The 22,604-nt window shown below is 38.3% G+C and overlaps 1 protein-coding gene across 5 annotated transcripts in view; it reads left to right on the plus strand.

The window, feature by feature from the left end:
• PHF21A (PHD finger protein 21A) overlaps nt 1-22,604 on the plus strand; it is a 131,500-nt gene that overhangs the window by 20,690 nt on the left and 88,206 nt on the right. For all 5 annotated transcript variants that reach the window (XM_033149130.1, XM_033149121.1, XM_033149140.1 and 2 more), the window contains exons 2-3: nt 18,897-18,938; nt 19,938-20,095. In XM_033149130.1, the coding sequence (XP_033005021.1) occupies nt 20,042-20,095 (54 nt within the window). In that variant the 5' untranslated portion in view covers nt 18,897-18,938; nt 19,938-20,041. The remainder of the gene's footprint in view (nt 1-18,896; nt 18,939-19,937; nt 20,096-22,604) is intronic.

Here is a 22,604-nt window from a genome sequence, read left to right on the forward strand (position 1 = left end):
GGAATAAAAAAAACTACATTAAATTTACAACTTACAACACTAATACAATATACAATATACAAATACATAAATTGGACTTCCGTTTGTGCTCTTTGTTTCTTTATCTTAACCTTTTTTTTCCTCACACAGGTCTTGTTACATCCAGTCTAGTCTTCTATTTCTTTCTAATGATATGTTGATATTCAGTACCTACGCAGATTTCACCTTCCTATTGCCAGGAGATTTTGATGTTACTGTACTGGTTTAAATAATCAATAAAAACTTCCCATTCTTTTTGTGTTTTTTGTTTGAATTGACCTCTCATTCTTCCCGTCATTGCCACTAACTGCATATATTCTGTCATTAAAGCTTGCCAATCACATATTGTGGGGATACTCTCTCCCTTCCAATTTCTCGCTAAAAGAATTCTGGCCGCTGTGAGGGCATACATTGTTAATGATCTTTTTTCTGTCTTAATTTCTGGAGGTAGTATTCCCAGGAGAAAGGTTTCTGGCTTTTTCTTTATAGAGATTTTCAGAAGTTTTTTTAATTCATTATGAACCTTTCCCCAGTACTCCTTAACTATCTCACATTCCCACCACATGTGGAAGTACGTTCCCAAACTACTTTTACATTTCCAACACAGGGGCGACTGATTTTTAAACATTTTTGATAATTTGACTGGGCTATAGTGCCACCTGTATATCATTTTCATGACATTTTCCCTTAAATTAATACAGGCTGTAAATCTGATGTCATCTTTCCACAGTTTCTCCCATTGCGTCATGAAAATATTGTGCCCAATATCTTGAGCCCACTTTATCATGGCACTTTTTTACCAGTTCTTCTTTGGTTTCCCATTCTAGTATCAGATCGTACATTTTGGAAATGTATTTTCCTTTAGATTGAATTAACTGCGCCTCAAATTTAGATGTTTCATTGGCTATTCCCTCCTTTTTATCTGTCTTGAACCTTTCATTTAACTGGAAGTACTGTAACCATCCTGTCAGTTGATTACTTATCTCTTTGTACTCTTTTAATACAATATTTCCATTCTCCTCCTTTATTAATGTTCTATATCTTGCCCATTTGCCCTGCATATTCTTCCTCCTCACTGTGATTGTTTCTATTGGCGATGTCCATAATGGGATTTTTGGCTCCAGCATCCATCTATGTTTTGTCCAGATTTTAAACAGGGACTTTCTTATAATGTGGTTCAAGAAACCTTTATGGGCGCTTACCTTCCCGTATAACAGGTAGGAGTGCCACCCAAAGTGGTTATCAAACCCCTCCAAATCTAATGTTTCGGGATTTTCCAGATCTATCCAATCTTTTAACCATGTTAGGGCAGCAGCTGTATGATATATCTCTAATTCTGGAAGGGCAAAGCCACCTCTCTCTTTTTTATCTATAAGGATCTGATGTTTTATCCTGGGTTTTCTCCCGCTCCAGATAAATTTAGATATGTCTTTCCTCCATTTTTTAAAGCAGTCCATCCCTCCTAATATAGGGATGGTCTGGAATAAATAACACATCTTAGGCAAAATATTCATAAAATCAGCATTTTTCATGTAAATTATTTAATAGTTTTATTGTTGGAGCTTTTTAGGGGTGATGGTTTGTGGACAGGTTTCTCCACCTATCCTGTCTGATACTGAATAAGTACCCTTCACTTCCTTATGTGTAGCTGAGATCACTTTCTTTCTCTGTTCTGCCTAAGACTGGGGCAAGTGGGGCTCCCCAGATTTGTGGGTTAATTACCTTGAGTTGAAGAAGCAAACTCTTCTGGTTACTTCCAGGCAGAGCCCAATCTATTGTTCCCTTTCACCTCCCCTTTTTGAGCACATAGCCTGGACACAGGTTCAGACATGCAAGGTGGAGAGATCCTTGGGTTATGCAAAATATCCAGTCAACTCCAGGTCCCTAATAAAAATGGCTTATTTAATGTTTATAGTTAGGAGGGGGAATAAGTAGCAGCCTAAAAAGAAAAAAACATTTCTAGATTTGGAACCTAGTCAAACTAAAAGAAAATTGACCAATTTGTTTGCAAAGTGCAAGAGTCTCTCCTATATTAGATGCTAGATGACCTTTTGTAGGAAAGCAGCTGAATTTTATCTCCCTAGAGTCAAAGTAGGTGGGTAGGATTGACAGGTGGAGGGGAATTTGCAACAGGGAGTTCCAGGTAAACAACACATAAGCAGGAAGCCTGTGATTTACACTTACCAACAGTCCAGTTAGGTGGGATGAGGAAGTGTGAATAAAAAATGTTTCCTTCTGATCCCTGACAGACAAGCTCACTGTGGGGGAAATACTATCCTGGGATGCTTTGTATATAAGAGAAGAGAATTCCTGAGATGGCAAGGTTATCTTATTGGGGCTAGGTAGAGAGACAGGTGCTGTGTGTTCAGCCTGTCATCAAAGTGCTTTATAAAGGTTTATAATAAAAATATGAATCAAGATTGTGTAATAACCCTATGTGTGTATATTCTGTATTCATGGATGTGGAATATTGCTTAACTCGCTTAACTTATATACAGAGTATGGAATTAACTGCTGTGCTTTCGTTGGCTGAAAAATGTAGTGGAAACCATGATCATAGCTGTCAACTCCCCACCCCCCTTTTTAAGGGAAATTCCCTTATTCCGAATAGGATTCCTCATAAGAAAAGGGAAAAATTGACAGCTATGACCATGATCACTGACTGGATCAAACTTGATTTTGCAACTTCCTTACTATGCATAGCTGTCGTTATGTACAGGTATCTGAAGAAGTGTGCATGCACACGAAAGCTCATACCAAGAACAAACTTAGTTGGTCTCTAAGGTGCTACTGGAAGGAATTTTTTATTTTATTTTGTTTTGTCCTTATGTACAGTTTAGCTTAAAACGTCAGAATGGCAAAGAGAAATACATAGAGGAGTGATAGTGTTCAGTGCTTCTTATGCCTCATGCAGTATTTTATTGACTTTTTAAAGGTATTTGAAATGGCTTCTCAGAGCAAAAAGCCAAAGGGACATAACTGAACAAAATAAACTGCTCTGTAAAAATATTAGCCTGTAGAATATGAACACTGTGTGTGATAGTGTGAAGGAGGTAAATCTTACTTGGTGCATCAACAAATATACAGTTGGCAGGCATGTGTACAGAACATTGTTGCTAGCATAAAATTGTAATTATGACCTTAATACTGTGAAGAGGCTTGCATGTGCATGGTTTTCTAAAATCATTTTTGCAATATTGTGAAATGTCTTGTGGAAGTATGGGAACTACAACTTTGGGAGTATGTTGCATGGTTTCCAGGATATTCCTTTTATGGCTTTGCTTCTTAGAGGGAATTGTAGATGAACAGAATCTGAGTTTAAAATGTACTACAATTGCTGAAATATTGTGCTACGTGAAATTATATCTGCATAGGGTTGTCATAACATTTGGTAAGAGAATGTAGCATTGCTTATACTGTAATGTGGCCTCAGAGTTGCAGAACCTGTAGCTGACTGCCATAAGCCACAGATATTTTGCCCAATGGTTAGGTTGATTGGAGTTGCAGGTCTACAACATATGGGGGACCACAAGGTCTTTGCTCATGCAGTATGACTTCTTATCAGTGTGTGTGTGGGGGGGGGGGGGGATCTGGTCCTAGCTGCAGCGCAAGGAATTGCCTGTTTTGACTCCTCTCTGGAGGAATTCAAACACTGGGTTTATGCAGTGGTTTATTTATATATATTTTTTATTTAATGAGGTGCCAGTACTCATTCCAGCTTTTAAGGAAATAGCTTTTAATAATTTTGTACCATTCAGCACTGTGCTGTTTAGTATACTTATTTTACATAATTTTAATTCTGTTACAGTTTAATTATTTATAACTATTATCTTCTATATGTTTTTAGCTATCTGTGTTTAACCCATGTTGTTTTAATTTTTGTGAGCCATCTTGAGTCCCAGTTCTGGGGAAAAGGCGGAATATAAAATAAATACATTGATAAAAGTGCTAAGGGTGCCATGGGAAGCAAGAAAATGAGATGCTGGTACTTGGTACTGCTGAGTAAAAAAGAAAGAAAAACAACAACAATATTGGGCTTATATCCATATAGGAGTGTCATTAAAAAAAAGTTAATTCTGAATCCCGCAAAATTAGTAGTAGTATTACTTAGACATTGATTTGAGGACTTGTATTATATCAGAACCATTGTGTGGCAGATGTTTAGATTGTTTAGATTGTCCTGCCACTGAGAATATGAAAAGTGCCATGAATTTTGTGTGTGTGTGTGTGTGTGTGTGTGTGTGGGAGGGGGAGTTTGAAGTTTCTATGAGAGATGGATGGGTGCTCTGGTATCTCATATCCCTTTGGTGTCTGATGGCTGACACTTTTAGGAGTAATTTTTCTTCTTTTGCCAGGCATGTAGACCTATAGTCTTCTACATTTTCAGACTTAGGACCCACTTCTAACCCAAACATACATTTGGGGACATGTTTTCTAACTTGTTACCATATATTTATATGGTGGTACTGCTGCTATTGTGACCCATCTGCCCATGACTGGGTGGTGGGTCCTGGCTCATCAGTTAAAGATCAATGATATGGACAGCAAAGTTTTCTTAGCCTTTTCTATTAAAACTCATTGCTGATTTCCCAGAAAACTCATAAAACTAATAAAATTCATAAAATTTCCATTTTACTGTCTCCCAGATTTAAGAAGTCGAGGACCATGCTTTCTTCTTTCAGGATTGGGAAGATGCTGAGCCTGCCAGTTAAACACAAAGCCAAACTTCCATTTTTGTTGCAAGAGTCACTTCTTAAAGTAGTAACGGACCACTTTTGTTTTAGTGGTAATAGATAGGGTGATGTAAGGGGGAAAAGTAGATAACTAGATGACTGGGGAAACAGACACCATCTCTGTATTTACTTTCTTGTCAGGGTGACACCCAAAGGTTATATAGCCTCTTAGTTTTTACTTTGCACAGTGCTGTCATCATCTGTATTAGCTTGTGAAACTTAAGGCACCAATTAAGCGATGGTTTAGAATGGCTGTATGCATGACTGTATAAAATAGCTTCAGCTGTGTTAGGAATATTATTATCATTATTATTGATTTAATTGCCTTCTGAACAACCATCTCAAGGTGATACACACTAAAGATAATTCCACAGAAAAGGGGCAGTCAAACTGAAAGCCATTCCCTGAGTTACTGCAGAGTGGGCTTTTGAGATCTTTGGAACTTGCATGAGAAACTCTCAAGTAGTTTCTCAAGTAACCTTGTCCTGACTGTATATGTTAGTACCATCACCTTGAATTTGGCCTGGGAGCAGATTGGCAGCCTGTGCAAATCTCACAGTGTTAATGGTAGTTTACCTCCACATGCAACCTAGTCACTGTGTTCTGCATCAGCTTCAGTCTCCAGACCAACCCCAAGTGTAGCCGTACATATGCAGTAATCCAACTGTGTGATTGTCAATGCATAGAGAAGTGTGGTCCAATTATCTCAATTCAATAATGGCCATAGCTCTCTTACCAACTGACATTTTAGAAGGCACTGGGCTGTTGGAAGTTGTAGTTGAAAACATCTGGAGGTTGGGGAAGGCTACACTAGCCATTAATTCCCTCTGATGTAACAACTGTGGGTTGTATCCTACTTGGAGTTAGACCCACTGAAATTACTAAAACTATGTTAGTCGTGTTTATTTCATCAGGTCTGTTCTGAATAGAACTAGCATTGAATACCACCCTATAACTGCTTCTGGAATTGCAGTAATCCCATTAAAATCAGATCCCTAATTCATGTTGTTTCCAAGCACGATTCCACTCTTTAAAGATGTCTCTAGACATTAATTCTTCAAGTATGATAGCAAAAAGATGAATAATTGTGAACAGAGTGCCAGAATAACTGTATTTTAAGAACCCAACATGAGGTCTCCTTAAAATTTTATTTCTTTTTAGGCTGCACCTTAAACTTGTAGAACAGCCGTAAGGTTTTTCAGGGTGTGGGGCTAAGAACTGAAATAAACCTAAAATGTTGTGTCAGTAATTTAATGTGTTACTGTTAATGCACCCTGACTTCTTTTGGTAATTCTGTGTAGGCTGATGAATGATTTTGTTCTTGTGGAGAAAATGTGGAATGCATAGTTTAGCATGATAGGCTAGGGGTGGTGAGGAAGCTTGTTATAGCAGGTGCCAGAACCTAAAAAAGTCTGGTTTTGTTGCAAAGAGGGAAGTTACAAAAGTTTGATTTAATAAGTGAGTGAGTCGAGTATGGGTGACAACATAGCTGTTGGAGAGCATCTGTACAGCATAGAAATGAACACACAGGGAGAAGGAAATATAAAACCAGTTGAATCAGAGTTGAATCTTCACTGAATGCAGGGGGGGGGGAAACTAATTTTGCCATGTCTGGCAGCCCAAATGTTAGTCAGAACTCCAGACTAGGAACACATTCTCATTATCTTCAACAGTGTAAATGGAGAGAGCTGTTCTGACTTGTTCACACCTAGTGATAACATGGGGAGACCTCTAGTAGCTCAGCAGGTTTGTTGCATTTGGAGTGTGAGCAGAATGTATGCAGGAGGTTGCATTGTGCTTTTTTAACTTCTAGTGCTAAGAATTTCTGAGCGATTCTCACTTGAATCTTGAACAGTTATTTAAATTTCATGATTCTAAGTAGCCCAAATGTTTTCTTTTCGTGTTTCAAATACTGTTTCCTCTTTTTTACTTGAGAAAATTAACTAGACCAAGAAAAATATCAGAATTCACAATACTGCAAAAGCAAATGTTAAATTGAAAAAGACACCACTGTTTAACCTACATTTTGTGCATCTGTATAAGTGTTTATAAGTGATATGTATATATTAAAAAACCTTGATAGTGAGCTGCTTTAACAAAATTTTGTGGTTTTGAACTGGTTCACATGTAACATTAAATCATAGTTTTAAAATATAGTGTAATGTACACATGTTGTTTGTTGTTCCCCTGCTCCTGACTATGCTGGTTGCAGGGAGGAAACAATCTCAAATAATTCAGAGTCTGATTTGTCCTGATATGTCATTCCAAGTTCCTGCAAACTCATGGTTTGCTGCTCTCTATAAACTATGAGTAGTATGCCAATGACAAACCCAAATAGTAGCAGGGGATTGTATGTCGTTTACCCTCTCTCTCTAAAATTGTAATACCCAATATGACTTACCGGTACATATAGTTTTTTAATAGTATATATATATTTAATAATAAAACATATATTCTACCATACAGCCAAATACTACTAAAGTTTAGTCTTTTCCTCCATCCCCCGGTTGTCTCTAATTTGTTTAATTTTTGGATTGGATATTTTGTATATATGGTTTTATTGTTTGTTTGTTTTTAAATTCTGTACAGTGCCATGAAGTTTTATGAAAGCCAATATAAAAATATTTTAAACAGATAGAATGACAGCAATAGCTCAGAGACAGCACCCATTAAAAAAAAGATGTATTGAACTACAGATGTCTTTGGGGAGAAAGATGGATTTAAAAAGCACCCATAGTGGGAATGCAATTCCATCCAGGGCAACCTGAATTCCAACATTCCAGAGTCATTATTCTTAAGATGCTGATCATGTCCAGTAAGGTGTAGTAATAAAATATGTTGAAGCTAATGCTGCAAACTACTGTAAATTATTTGCTAAATTCTTTGAATTTGTTTGAATATAGCATTTAAATCACACCAGTCGTTTTTCTTTATTTGACTTTTTTGTAGTCTTCTTCCTTTTAAGAAGACTATTGAGCGTTCAGCTTCAGCCGGGAGTTGGTGTCTTAGCAGGGGAAATCAATAAGGGGAAGAAGGGGCTTGGAACCTTGGCCTGGTCTCTGTGTAGTCTGCTTGCTGTCTGCTGTATTGTGACAAACATTAATATAAAAGATTCACCACTCTCAGTTTTGTTTACCTTTCCAATCTTGTCCATTTTATTTACTCCTTTGATGGGAAAGACCCATAAAGGTGGCCCATATAATAAAGAATGCTATATAAAAGCAGAGTTTTAGTAAAGGAGTATCACAGAATACATAAAGGGATAAGGCTACTCCACTGAAAACCGAAACCTGGAATTCAGGTTAAACCTATAGTAGACAAGTAGAAAGGGGCCTAGTCAAATGTTCCTTCATTTCAATAATTGTACTTGGAGAGAAACTGGAAGTGGGCCATAGGCTTGTACACTTCCTACCCTATCCCCTATCACTGTGTGGAAATGAGCAAATGAACCAGGAAATCCTGCATTCAGATAAACTTGGGATTGCCTGATTCATTTGTGCAGCTCCTGAGCTTTTCCTAGGTATAATGAAACAAGCTCTGGATATTATTTGGTTTATTATGTATGCCACCTTTTGGGGTCAAACCATCCCAATGTGGCTTCCAACAGTTATATGTCAATGATATATGATGCCCAATAAATTTAAAACCAGAAAAACACAATTACAGGATTGATAAAGGTAACCAGCGACACTCAATGTATTTGGTTTCCATAAGACCACAAAAGTAAAGCAACACAAGAAATACAGCATAAAAGCCCTAACTGCTGAGTATATGTATGTCTGTGTTTTGGCACGTTAGTGCACTCTGATTACAGTATCTAGCAAATATGTATTTTGCATGTAGTAATGCAATATGAGTTTGACCAAACTGCGGGAGGCAGTGGAAGACAGGAGTGCCTGGCATGCTCTGGTCCATGGGTCTCGAAGAGTCAGACACAACTAAATGACTAAACAAACAAAACAAACAATGCAACTAAACCTAAAATGTTTGAACAAAAAAGCTACTAGTGATCTGAATATTAGTTTTGTCTATGTATGACATCACTGAAGATCTTATTAAAACAGTGACATTATTTGATTCATGTGTAGAAGCTGAAACCTGTTTTAAAAGTGTAACTAGCACCATCCATATACGGTAGTGAAAATTGTAAGTTTTCTCAGATCTTACTTTGCATTATTGTTCTCACTTGAGACTGCTGTCCTCTACGGAGAGAGCTTGCAAGATTTAGCCCACTTTTACTACAAGTTTGTAATGTATAAAAAGAAGTGTTTAGTAACTTGGGACCAAGGTAGTCATGTCATTAATTTAAGAATGTTTCATTATCCTGTCAATTTTATTTGTAACAGAAAATACTTTCAGATATAAATTCATCCATTTAACAGGTATTCATTTAAATGTGTTTCATTGTATTTGGTTTCCATGGAAATGGTGTACAGCTAATGTTATTTATAAGGTGAAAGTAAAATAGGGTGTCTAATGGGACCCCCTGCTGCTCTGATGAGGAGACTTTGGGGGGGGGGTGGGAAATAAAGGCTCCTGGGATTTTGAACAAAGTTTAATGGAAGTCTCTTGTAACTGCTTGTAAAAGACCAGTATTAGCAGTAAACAAATACTTCATGGTGATTTGGAAAACATACATTGAGTTTCCCTCACTACTTAAATTCCTCTTCTTTATTTTTCTAAACTTTTATTTTGTATGTATAGGACTAAAATGTTAATGGAAATTAAGAAGTGCTTTCAAAAACCTCCATGCATAGCTGAAAGTTAAGATTATGAAAATCTCCATTACAGTCACTTGTTTTCACATGTATATAATTGTCTTAAGTATTTGTTTCTGCTGACATCCTCAATTATTGGCTTCCTTGTTAAATGGCTTGTACAAAAAAAAACAGGCAAAACTTTCAGTCATCAATTTACATACATGAAAAATGCTTCTGTTGAAGTCTTTTTGCTGCTTTCTGCTTTGTCAGCCTTATACCAAAGGGTTTTCTGAATGTAGAAATTTCATTTGGCTTGCTCCTACTTCCCAAAGTTGCTTACCACTTTGTTCAACAGTGCATACTTTAATACAGATGTATAATATAGTGGGTGTAGCAGGAAGGAAGCTTGTGCTGTTCCTATTAGAGCCTCTGGGTTTGTTTTGCTTTCATTTTGAGACTTTTTCTTGTCCTTCATACAATTTATTAATGTTTCTTTTTAACCTTTTACCTAACACCACAATTTAAGGAGCAAAAGGGGTTCCCACTCTGCTTTTCATTTATATGTTCCTGTATCACCTCTCCCTGTTAAGATTTGCATTTAGGATTTTCACACACACAGCCTGATTTGGTTGGATGTTTCTGGCAGGTGCTTTGTTGAGATTTATATATTCTTGGCAAGAAATATGGAATCTCAAAGTGCAGTGGTAGCACTCTTGATGTTTTCTGCCCTAAAGAAGGCACAAGCTCTGGTGTGATTCCTTTGTGGCTGCCTATCTAAATTGCCCTCCTCACTCAGGGACTGCTTTGTGATTCCCAGCGCAGGGATATATTGGAAAACATCACAGCAGGCATAACCTGTTTCCTCTCAACTTGTTTAGTAAAGAAAGAATGCCAACTCCATAGGCTTCCCATAAGCTATGCTATTATTCAGATGTTTGTGATCAGTTCCATTCCTGGGGTATCCATGCTCCTATATGGAACTTTGAAATCATTTTTTTTTTTAAAAAATAAATAAGAATAAGTGTATCCCCTTGGAGTTGACACAATTGGGAACTCTATATTCTTAATTTGCTTTTGTTTTTGTTTTTTTAAACTGTTTAATACTTGCTCTTAGTTTCTAGTTATTGATGCGTACCACTTGTTGGTTGGTTGGTAGGTAGATAGATAGATAGATAGATAGATAGATAGATAGATAGATAACGCACACTTCTTTGACTCTTGGGTCCTTTCCAATGGCCCCATTGAATCAGAGGTAAATCATCTGTGGCCATATTCAGAGTTTTACTTTTGATTGGACAATGTGGTATCTACAACAGCAATATACCGTACTTTTCCATGTATAAGACAAGGGGTTTTTTATTGAAAAATTATGTTTAAAATGGGGGTTGTCTTATACACAGATAGTGCATAGGGGGAACGTGGGTTTGGTTGCTGCCACAAGCCAGAGATTGTCAGCGGTTATTGGGCGTGTCATTGGTGGCTGCGGCAAGAGCTGGTATTGACTTGCTGTTGCTGCAGCAATTGGGTGGGCGATTGTCGGCTTCTGCTGGTGAGGGGACAGATGATAGGTGGCTTTTGTGACGCGTGCGAGTGGCAGCGTAGGTCAGGCGGGTGAGTGAGTGATTGTCGGCATTCCCCCCTAAAAAAAGCTCAACAACTCTGTGCCACCCCTCCCAAAAATGCTCAAGAACTCTGGGCAATCTCCCCCCATTTTCTTAATTTGGAGTCCCCCAAAATACACGGTCTTATACACGGGGGCATGTTATACACAGGGAAATAGGTTAATTTGCATGCAGCTAGTCTGGATGGCCCAAGGGACTGGATGGCCCTTGTGGTCTCTTCCAATTCTATGATTCTATGATTCCCTCCCTTGTGGATAAAGCATGCAATCGCCATTCTTATTAAATTCTGATGCTGAACTATTATTAGAGTAGTTTTGTGCATTGGTGAACACTTTCTCAATGATTAGACAAACTAGATATTAAAGGAAACACATGGTTACTGCAACTTCTGTCCTAATAGTTCAATTTATTTTCCACTTTTCCACAGTAGTATGTGCCCAAAGCAGCACACAGTAAACATCAGCTTACTGTGTTAATTGTGTTTTATTTTGATAAAACACAAATTTGTTTTTAAAACATCAATTTATTACATTGTAGTGAAGTTTTCCCCATCCCATCATGCTCCAGTGGCTTCTGTTTCTATACAGTACTACTGTGCAGTATTACTGTGCAGAAGCTTGAGAGATGATGTCTGAATTGCACACATGAAATAAGTAGCATCTGTGCAGTTGTTGCACTGAAAAGCCAAATCCTTAAGCTCTGAATGGGAGCCACTATCTTCACTGTCTTCCTTTCCATTCACACAGCTTGAGGATTTCAAGTCCATATTCTTAGTAAAGAGATTCAGGCCATAAAAAGTTGAATAGTACCACATGCTTGTTAGTGATGGCGTAGCAGTTCAACAAGAAAAGGAAATCAGACTTTTTATCATGTGCATGTAATCACCACCTTTTCTCATGGGGCACTGTTCTCTTTTTGGGGGTACTTAGGATTACAAACATCTTCTAGAGGGTATTGATGGCTGTGCTTTTACATGTAATGTTTTTCCTGCACAGAAATAATATTGGTGTAGGGCAAAATATATACCCATGCGTCTTATGTATACAGTTTATGCATTTTCTTATTACTACAAGCTCCTGTGTGTGCATTGGCTTATCCCTGTGATGGCAAAAATGTATGTAAAGTAGTCTTGTGCTATTGAGATGATTATTTCTCTTCCACTCCTATGTCCGATCCAGGTTGCTGGAGGAAGCAAAAGCAGATGTCTAGTAGATACTAATCCTTCAGCTTTGTCAACCACTATGCCCTCAGTCATATTCTTACCATATGGCTGTATCTTATTGGGAGTTAAGTTTACTTATGGATTCCAATTCTGATCTCAAAGATCCCTATCCCCATGTTTTTATCATTGCTCCGACTTCAAAACCATCTTCTTGCCTCTGTAACATTATTTTGACATGCCTACTGCCCTTCCTCCAAGTGGCTCTTGTAATAATTTCAGAACTGGTTAGAAGACAGGTAGAGGCACTGCAATAACCATGTGTGGCTTCATAACAAGGGACAGTTTCCCTTTTGTTTCTGAAAAGAATATTTTTAAGGATTGGCTGTATTCCAGAAAACCAAGGTATACCTGAAGGAGCGTCTCCACCCCCAGCGTTCAGCCTGCACACTGAGATCCAGGTCCGAGGTCCTTTTAACAGTTCTCTCACTGCAAGAAGTGAAGTTACAGGGAACCAGGCAGAGGGCCTTCTTGGTAGTGGCACCGCACTTGCCCTGTGGAACACCCACCCATCAGATGTCAAACATCTAAATAACTACACAACTTTCTGAAGACAGCCCTGCATTGGGAAGTTTTTAATGTTTGATGTCTCACTGTTTTAATATAATATGTGGGAAGCCACCCAGAGTGGCTGGGAGGATCCGATTGGATGGGTGGGTATAAATTAACAACAACAACAACAACAACAACACCACCTTCTGTGCATTTTGCACAGGTAGTTGTGCTCAGTGATGCCATGCAATGATATACCAGAGTTTCTCTCAGATCATCTTCCTGTAGAAATGAAATAAGCTGCCTTTCTGAAGTGTACACGGACACTCTGAAAAGGTATGTTATGAGTTCAAAGGAAAGTTCAGAAACATTGATAAGTTTTTTTTTATTAAAAAAAACCTGCACTCCTTCTCCATTCTTATTGTGTCTGTTGAGTTGTCCATTGAGCAGATTTCTCCATGTTTTTATTCACAGCAGCACGGGGGAAAAAACTGATTTTTGAAGTAATAAGATAAAATATATTTGTTTTAATCAGAATTATTTCATACTGAATTTCAGTTAGAGTAAGTGTCCTTTACCTGGCTTAAAATACCCAAATCTCATATGAAGATCTCATAATACCTTAAAAACTCACTGATGTTTTAGTAAACCCGGCTTTTTCTTTTCTGTAAAAGGATTAACCAGGACAAGAAAATAATCTTAGGTTGTGCATTATAATTATGCCATTGTGGGTCTCTTTTGTAGTATTGTTCAGACTATGAACCTTTGAACTGTTATTAAATTGCATGGACATTTATTTTCTATGACATTGTGAAATGCTCTCCTGCAGAGTAAGTATCAGCTGTTCCTCCTGTGTAGTTCTAAACACATCTTCACATATAATGGGTGTGCTTAGGGTCATAAGAACAGGCCAATGGCCCATCTAGCCCAGTATCCTGTTCTCACAGTGGCTAACTAAATACCTGTGGGAAATCTGCAAGCAGGACCTGAGCACAAGAACACTCTCCCTTTCACAGTTTCTAGCAACTGGTATTCGGAAGCATACTATATACTGCCTCTGATTGTGGAGGCAGAGCATAGCCGCCAGGGCTGTGGGAGCGAATTCTATAGTTGTTCTATGTGCTGCACGAAGAAGTACTTTCTCTCTGTGTGTACAGAGCCAAATAGAAATACTTACTTTCATAACTGCTTCCCTAAGCAGATACAAATTATGTGGCTCAAAGGCTATGAAGGCTGAATAAACGGGTTTGGGGCTATGCTCCTGGTATTGTAAAAGCTTACTTTTGTTGCAAACACAAATTTCATTTATTACAGCAACCAATCAGTAACTACATGAATTAGAAAGTTGGAAACTTGATTTTATCAATCACTTTCAATCCAGCCTTTTTCTTGGAGTTTTAATTTGGTTATAAAAATGATCCGTCCTGTATAGGGACAACCTAACATGTGAGTTGTACTTTCCAACTGTTTTATTATTTGTGGTGTAGTAGCAATTTTCTGATCTTTTTAGAAAAATAATCCTTTTTATGATTCACTTCTGAGTACTATTTACCACTTCTTTTGTAGACTGATTCCTGTGCTTCATTCGTGCTCTTGTGGTAGACTTATCAGGGGGAACTATTGATCATATTTGGGAAGAGGGAGAGAACATTGTTGCACTGAGCTAAGGTTATAGATGCAACTAGAAGTGTGTCTATAGGAAATACAAGGTCTAGTTCTCTCTAAGGTGAGAAGTGTTTGCCTGTACTTTACCACTTCAAACTGCAGGTGACAGTTCACATTTATAGAATGTTACTCCACATCGAAAACTTGCCTATCCTTTTCCCGAATGTGCACATCTCTCATGTGGTGAAGTATGCGTCCATGGAAGAGCATTTGATCACGCAAGCCCAGTCTGAAGCCTAGTCTGAAGCCTGCTGCCTCCATAAAAACTAGTCTTTCGTGTGTCCACAAAGGAGATTGCTCCCTTGTAGTATAATCCCAGCTTCTTTGCCCATAGCCCAAGATGGATGAGATGAAAAGAATTAATTTTATTCTGTCTCTTTATTTTAGAGGAATATAATAGGTTTAAGCTTTATTACGGAGAGTCAATTTAAAATTCATATTTTTTTAAACCCCTATTTTTGTCATTGTTGAAAATGCATTGCTTGTTTGCTAGATAATTAGCTTTTAACTTAGTGTGGTTTTTTTTGAAGCTGCACTTGCATAGAAATCAAAATTCAATTAAAATGCTCAAAAGCAGCATTTTAAAATTTGTTGCTATTAAATAAAATTACATTAAATGTGTTGGATTGTACATAAATGAAAGGAGAAATGTTTCTGTTAAGCAGGAACTGACAGTAGTAATTAAGGGAAAAGCTTTTTCTGCACAAGGAAAAAATGTAGTCCAGGTACCTCGGAGGTGGAAACATTTTAATATCATGGCATTTTGTTGTTTTTGAGGGAAAAAGCTAGGTGACTGATTTTCACTCATCAGTCTGGACTCAGGGAACCACTCTTAAGGTGGTGATAGCCTACTTCCTCTCCCTGCCTAAACCATTTTTTGTTGTTCTTTTTCCCAGTTTGCCATAGCCTTATTTACAAACACGGCTAGCTGTCTAAAAACCTCTATGCATTTCCAATTCCTGACTGACAGCAACCTTGCTGGACACTAGACTGAATATACGTACCTTCTGAACACACAAGTATATCGTAGTCACAAGGTTGACAAAATGTATACCATTTTACCCTGTTCACTGTGACCCAGAACAAGCATACTACATGTGACTATTCTGAATTAAAGCTTTCTCCTCTTTTAAAGTAGCTGCTACATTTCTGTTACTAAGCCGTGCTGGCTAGGCTACTGATGTTTGAAAACTGATCTCTGCTGGCTTGGAGTTTAAAAACTTGTTCTGCTAAAATAAAAAGCAGATCTTGTCAGACTCCTTATAAAGCTTATATCCATGCTAAATTGATTGATTATTTTCACTAAACAGATCCATAGTCAAAACGCTTTTTCAGACAAGTGGAGATACTAGAAGAAAACACCCAGCTGGGTGGTATTGCACTTGTGAGAAAGGTTGTGGATGTACGAAAGGGAAATAAAAAATGTATTTAAATAAATATTCTCTTCCTCCTGAAGAATATATCCAGTTCTGGAAAGTTTTGGGACTTATTTTATTAAACAATACAATAATTCCACAACTATTAGTTTTAATCTCTGTATTGTTTGTTTTCAGTGCTGTGTTTCTAGAAAAAGAGGTACCAAAACTCACCATGAACCCCTCCCTTGTTCTCTTATAATGGCAATGGCACCCACCTGAAAGGTGCCAGAACTGAGTTCCAGTGAGTTCCAGCTGGAAAAAGCTCTGCTCTGTTTACTTTTAAAATGTATCAACTAGAGCATTTGAATGTTCTGAGTACAGAGATATGCAAAGTTTGCTGGCTAGTATGTGAGAGCTTCTTGTTTAGTGCCACTTGGGTCATCATCTTGATTGTTCTTCTTGAGTCTTGCTTCCATAGTAACTATATAGGTGAGGTTGCATACAGAAATGATGCAGAAAGCATTGATTTTTATTGGTATCTCTGGCAGTCTCATGTATGCTGCTTTGATTTCCATGATTGAAGAAAGAAAAATATATATGTGGAATAACAAGCAAATATGCCTCAGAATTCCACTCTACAGATAATTTTAGCTCTGAACTACTTATCCTGAAATACGTTTTTGTCACTTCATGTGCTTAAACATAACTGTTACAGGTATTTTGAGACGTGCAACAAAGTTTGGTAGAAAATATTCTGTTCTCCCCTGGTTTAAAAAGTATTAAATTTGAACTGTAAAACAAATATTGGGGGCCAAAGTTGGATTTAATAGTAATAAGTAACTCGCACTATGCACTTTCTAAAACACTTTCTAAACGTATATCATAGAATTGTAGAATTGGAAGGGACCACAAAGGTCATCTAGTTCAATCCCCTGCAATGCAGGAATCTTTTGCCCAACTTGAGGCTCAAACTCACAACCCTGAGATTAAGAGTCTCATGCTCTACTAACTGAGCTATATGATTTAGTTTGTTCTCTTTCTGTAAGGTGTAGTAATGCATAAGTTGTTTGCCATATGTGATACCTATGTTTTCTGCATAAACTCCACCCATTTACAGTATCTGCACCCTGATAATAATAATAATAATAATAATAATAATAATAATAATAATAATAATAATTTATTTATACCCTGCCCATCTGGCTGGGTTTCCCCAGCCACTCTGGGTGGCTTCCAACAAAATATTAAAATACAATAGTCTGTTAAACATTAAAAGCTTCCCTAAACAGGGCTGCTTTCAGATGTCTTCTAAACCACATAAACCTCTACATGTCTTCTAACTACATAAACCACGACAGGAAGGGGTTGTCAGGTGCCTGAGACAGCACTGTGCCCTGAGAGTCTGCTGCATTAATTCAAATTCATGCCCGACCCTTTGATCCAGTTATCAGGGCAGTTCGCATAAAATAAAGTACAAAACATTTAAAACATGCAAACAATAAAGCTGAAAGCAGCACAAGGAAAAAGTTGTATGTCTGAAACTACCTGGCAAATCTGTCTACAGAGCTTTCCAGAGCTCGGGTGCCACTTCAAAACCCTTTCTCAGCCCACTATACCGCAGGTGGTGGAGGAACTCTGAGAAGGCCCAAACTGTAAAAGGCTTTAAACGACGACCAACATCTTGATTGGGGTCTAGAAACCTGCAATTGTGTGGTAGAGGGCCCTGGATTTGCTGCAGGGGGAGATAAGCAAGTCTCTTACATTAATGTAGGGTGGAAAAAAATGAGAAGCATATAAGCTATACCCATATGACATAATGCTTATGTGATAAGATAGTCAAGAAACAAAGTGGTGGTGCCTGTTGAGAATACTATGCACCCATGTCTGTTGGTTTAAATTGTGGATTTTTAATTTTAGATTAGCTGGTTCCAATTCACTATTCTCTAGATCTTGGGTAGAAACTGCCACTGTAGAATGGGCTGTGTTGCCTTCCCTGAAGTCATTAGGTAATGTTGCAAGTTGAAGAAAGAAGCCAGTCTCAAAGATTGCAGTATTTTCTTCTTATTATATTTGTTTGTTTTTAAATTGTACTGGCTTTGTTCAGAATCTGAGTTATGGAGAAATAAAAGTCCAAACTTCAGCAAGTAGAGTCAATGAACAGTAAGCACAAAAATATCATTAAGAATAACTGTTTGTGGTCTTTATTTAGCATCTTATTTTCTCATGTAGATAGGTCCTTAACTTTGAATGTAGGAGCAAACTCCCTTTCTTTGATGTTGGTTACTTCAAACTATGAGTAGTACTTGTGGGGTGGAGGCTCTGGTCTTAAATACAGTATTATGCCTATACATAGTCCCTAGCAATGCCAGGACCCAAGTTCCATTTAGTTTTCCTACCTGGATGCTTTTCAAACAAGCAGAGCAGACAGGCACAGCAGCCAGGACAACTGTGGAGCAGGCAAGCTGTTTTGTTGCCATCTGGTCCAAGCTCTACATTTGTTTCTACACTGCCATTTTGTCTGCCATTTGCTTGGCTGGAGAGATGTCCCAGGCATATTGTAACTGAATACACCCCCCATTCTGACATCTGCTGGCTGGGAAGCCTTTTAGCCAGGCCAACATGGGTGGCATCTCCCCAAAGGGAGGAGTTGCCTTTTGGAAACTGCTTTAAGTGTGCCACAAGGGCAAGCGTCATCTTAATGTTTGGAGGGTAGGTAGGATCTTAAGGGTGTGGTTGTGGCAGGTTTTGTGCAGCCTAGGATAATTGGTAGACATTTGGCCTTTTAGCTCTTTTCTTCCTTCCTGGGATTCTGATTTAATTTAGTTTTAATAAACATACAAGAATAAGGGAGGCTGAATAGTTTCTACTTCACATCTTTTTTGTCCATTTGGCAAAGGAATTTGAACTTCTTTCTGGTTTAGCATAGACCGTAATAGAGCTTTTCCTTGATATATTAAACTTCTCTCTTTTTTCCTGACTTGCCATAATTTCTTTAAAAACATTTGTTTGCCAGTCTGAATGCATTTTTTCTTCACAACTAAAATGTTAAGTGTACTATCTGCTGATTCCTTCTTGTTTCTTTTTTGTAGGGGGGCAACAGAGCTGAAGAGAATACTTGTTTTCCAAAACTGGTAAGCTATTTTCTCTCCCCCCCCCCTCTTCTTTTGGTTATGTTGAACTTCTAGGCAGAATAACCGTTTTGTTTAGTGAAATCCTTAAAATAAGCAATGAAGATTTGTTGTGTGAAATGTTCATTTCTTCTTCTAGTGTTTTAGATAAGGGACTTGAAGCACTTTCTGTCACGTTCATGTCAGACTTGACCAAATAAATCAAAACATGATAGGTACAATATTCATTATTACAGTTGACTTGCAACTTGCGTGCATTTAACCAGCATGAAGTTACAAAAATTGAACACACACTTCCTGGGCCGTGGGAAGTTCTCACGTAGGCTCTGGGAGGCTCCTGCAAAATATTGTGGGAGCTTCCCAGAGCCAGTGCAAGAGCCTTCAAAGCTCTCCTCCTTGCGGAGTGTGTGTGAGGTAAGGCCCGCTTAGTGTGACAGCTCCAAAAAGGTTTTGTGGGGGGTGGTTCCTGGGTTGTTTTGGCTGTATGCAAATTTGGCTCCATGTACAATCCCCAGAACCTAACCCCACACAAGTTTCAAGTCAACTGTATAGTTTTTTTTATATTTAGTTAACTGATTTGTATGACTTGCTAAGCATTTTGATTTTGAAAGTAGTTCTAACTGCCTTCTAAATTAGATGTCAGAAGAGCTGTTCCTGTTAATCTACTCATTCAATGCCATTTTATTTTCACGAAGTGCACTAATATTGGTATACATCTGCCTAATTGCTACTTGTGAATTTATATATAGCCTGTTCTCATTTGTGTAATTTAATAAATCACTGTGAAAATAAGTTGCTTGGTCAAACTTGCTTCTGAATTAACAGGTAGTTCTTAGCTCTTGAGTTTTTTTTTAACATAGATATGCTGCAAGGGGATCCACTGTGTTGGGCATGTGCCTTCCATTACAAAGCCTTGAGATAAAAGACAAGAATCTTGTATAGTATATGACAAGTTGAGGTCCCCCCTCCCCTTTCCTGATAAAAGTAACATATATTTTGCAGCTGCAGCGTAAAGAACAGAATATTTCCTTTACTCTGAAGCAAGTGTCTGAAGGTGGTGGGGATTTAGTAACCTCAACAGCTCAAGAAAGTGGAGAAGGTAGAGAATGGAGTTGCAGACTCTACAGGAGGCTCTGAAAGTGGAAATTCAGGTTCACCAGGTAAATTGCATTCTCAGCCTTGTGTATCTTATTTGAAATAGTAAAAGTGGTTGTTACACTTCAGGAGTTCAGACTGATTACTAATAGTTGCTTGATTTTTAAGTTCTGGTGTGCTTGTAAGTATCATGCTATAGTGCACATTGTATCTGTTTTAATTTATTGACTTCATATATTGTGAGCTCAAAGTGGTTTTCATCTGCTTTCCCCAGACACGACACACGTACTTCTGTCCCTATGGTGCTTATAGTTGGAGTAATTTGGATAATTAAAAGTTTAGGCTATAAGAGAGCTAGAAGAAATTAAAAAATACAATTCATAAAGATAAAAATGTGGTTAAAGGGCTTAGTTGTATTTGTTGTCCCAATATTTTCTAGTCTCTCTAAATCATAGTTTTCTCTATTAGCTGAACTCACAATCCAAGTTTTCCTAAAGTTTGAGAAACAGAGCAAGCATACAGTATATAAGACAACAAACAGGCCCTTTGGAGTAGAAGCAACAGATATTGCAACCTTTTTCCTCCCTTTCAATTCAAAAATTGCAACTATTGAATCTGAATTGATCATCTCCAAACTTTATACAACATTAAAAAGAAAAAGAAATGTGGACTATATTGACTTCATTTCATTTATGAATTGTTTTCCATGAACAGCACCCTGAACAACAGAAACGTCACTTAGGAATATCAACATTACAAACGTATATAAAATCCAAAATAAAACCTTCACTTAAAAGGCTTATGGGGGGAAAGGAAGATATTCCATAGTCATCAAGAAGATAATATAGGTGCTGCTTGTCTGATATTACTGAGAGGGCATTCCAGTGGATAGGTAGGTGCTGCTAAAATGATTTCACAGGAAGTTTTCTGTAGAACTTTTCAAAATAGTACATACAGCATGTTTGTGTGATTTTTATTTATTTATTAAAAAATTGAGTCTTATTCGTGTTTGGATTTTCAGAGCTCTAAGGACACAATCCTACTGAGTTAACAAGCTTTTCTTTTGAAGAAACACTTTTAAGACAATTCTTACGACTTTAGAAAAGAGCCATTAGAATCAACCAGGCCTGCATTTATTATCAGGACCTGGGCAGGTGAGCTGTGAGGATCATTTTCAGCTGTGTCAATTGGGTTTTTGGTGAACCCCCAGCATAGGTTAGGTAAGATTGCTATAGTCCAGGAGTGGCCAACTCCCAAGACACTGTGATCTACTCACAGAGTTAAAAACTGGCAGTGATCTACTCCCTTTTTTGGGGTTCAAGTCAAAGTTGTTGAGCTTTTTTCAGGGAGGAGGTAAAAAGTTGAGCTTTTTTTAGGGGAGCCACAGTTATTCAGCTTCTTTGCGGGGAGCCAATGATCTACCAGTGATCTACTGCAGACGTCCAGTGATCTACCAGTATATCACGATCTACCTGTTGGATGTGCCTGCTATAGTCTATAGGGGTTGTAGTTTTCCTCCAGGATCTCATTCTGGCTGAGTCCCAATTTTAAGTGTTTGTAGCTGTTGTGGAGCGTAAAATATGGTCTGAAGCTCAACATCAAAAAAACTAAGATCATGGCCACTGGTCCCATCACCTCCTGGCAAATAGAAGGGGAAGAAATGGAGGCAGTGAGAGATTTTACTTTCTTGGGCTCCATGATCACTGCAGATGGTGACAGCAGTCACGAAATTAAAAGATGCCTGCTTCTTGGGAGGAAAGCAATGACAAACCTAGACAGCATCTTAAAAAGCAGAGACATCTCCTTGCCGACAAAGGTCCGTATAGTTAAAGCTATGGTTTTCCCAGTAGTAATGTATGGAAGTGAGAGCTCGAGCATAAAGAAGACTGATCGCCAAAGAATTGATGCTTTTGAATTCTGGTGCTGGAGGAGACTCTTGAGAGTCCCATGGACAGCAAAAAGATCAAACTTATCCATCCTTAAAGAAATCAGCCCTGAGTGCTCACTGGAAGGACAGATCCTGAAGTTGAGGCTCCAGTATTTTGGCCACCTCATGAGAAGAGAAGACTCCCTAGAAAAGACCCTGATGCTGGGAAAGATGGAGGGCACAAGGAGAAGGGGATGACAGAGGATGAGATGGTTGGACAGTGTTCTCGAAGCGACTAGCATGAGTTTGGCCAAACTGCGGGAGGCAGTGAAAGATAGGCGTGCCTGGAGTGCTCTGGTCCATGGGATCACGAAGAGTCAGACACAACTGAACGACTGAACAACAGCAAGCAGTTGTGGAACAGTAAGGACAGTGAAAGATAGGCGTGCCTGGCGTGCTCTGGTCCACGGGGTCACGAAGAGTCGGACACGACTGAACGACTGAACAACAACAACAAGGACAGATGAGGGAATTCTGTGAACTGACCATCTTGCTGTCTACTATCTCCCTGCCTGAGCTGGTGTGAAATGGTCTCTAATTCAAGTGTTGAGGATCCTCTAAGCAATGCCCAAGGCTCAGGGTGGTGGTTTATTATTTTCAGGGTGTTGTTGTTGTTGTGTTATGGTGATGGTTAAGATTTGCTTCCC

Source organism: Lacerta agilis, chromosome 1 (assembly GCF_009819535.1).
Source record: "Lacerta agilis isolate rLacAgi1 chromosome 1, rLacAgi1.pri, whole genome shotgun sequence".
NCBI lineage: Eukaryota > Metazoa > Chordata > Lepidosauria > Squamata > Lacertidae > Lacerta > Lacerta agilis.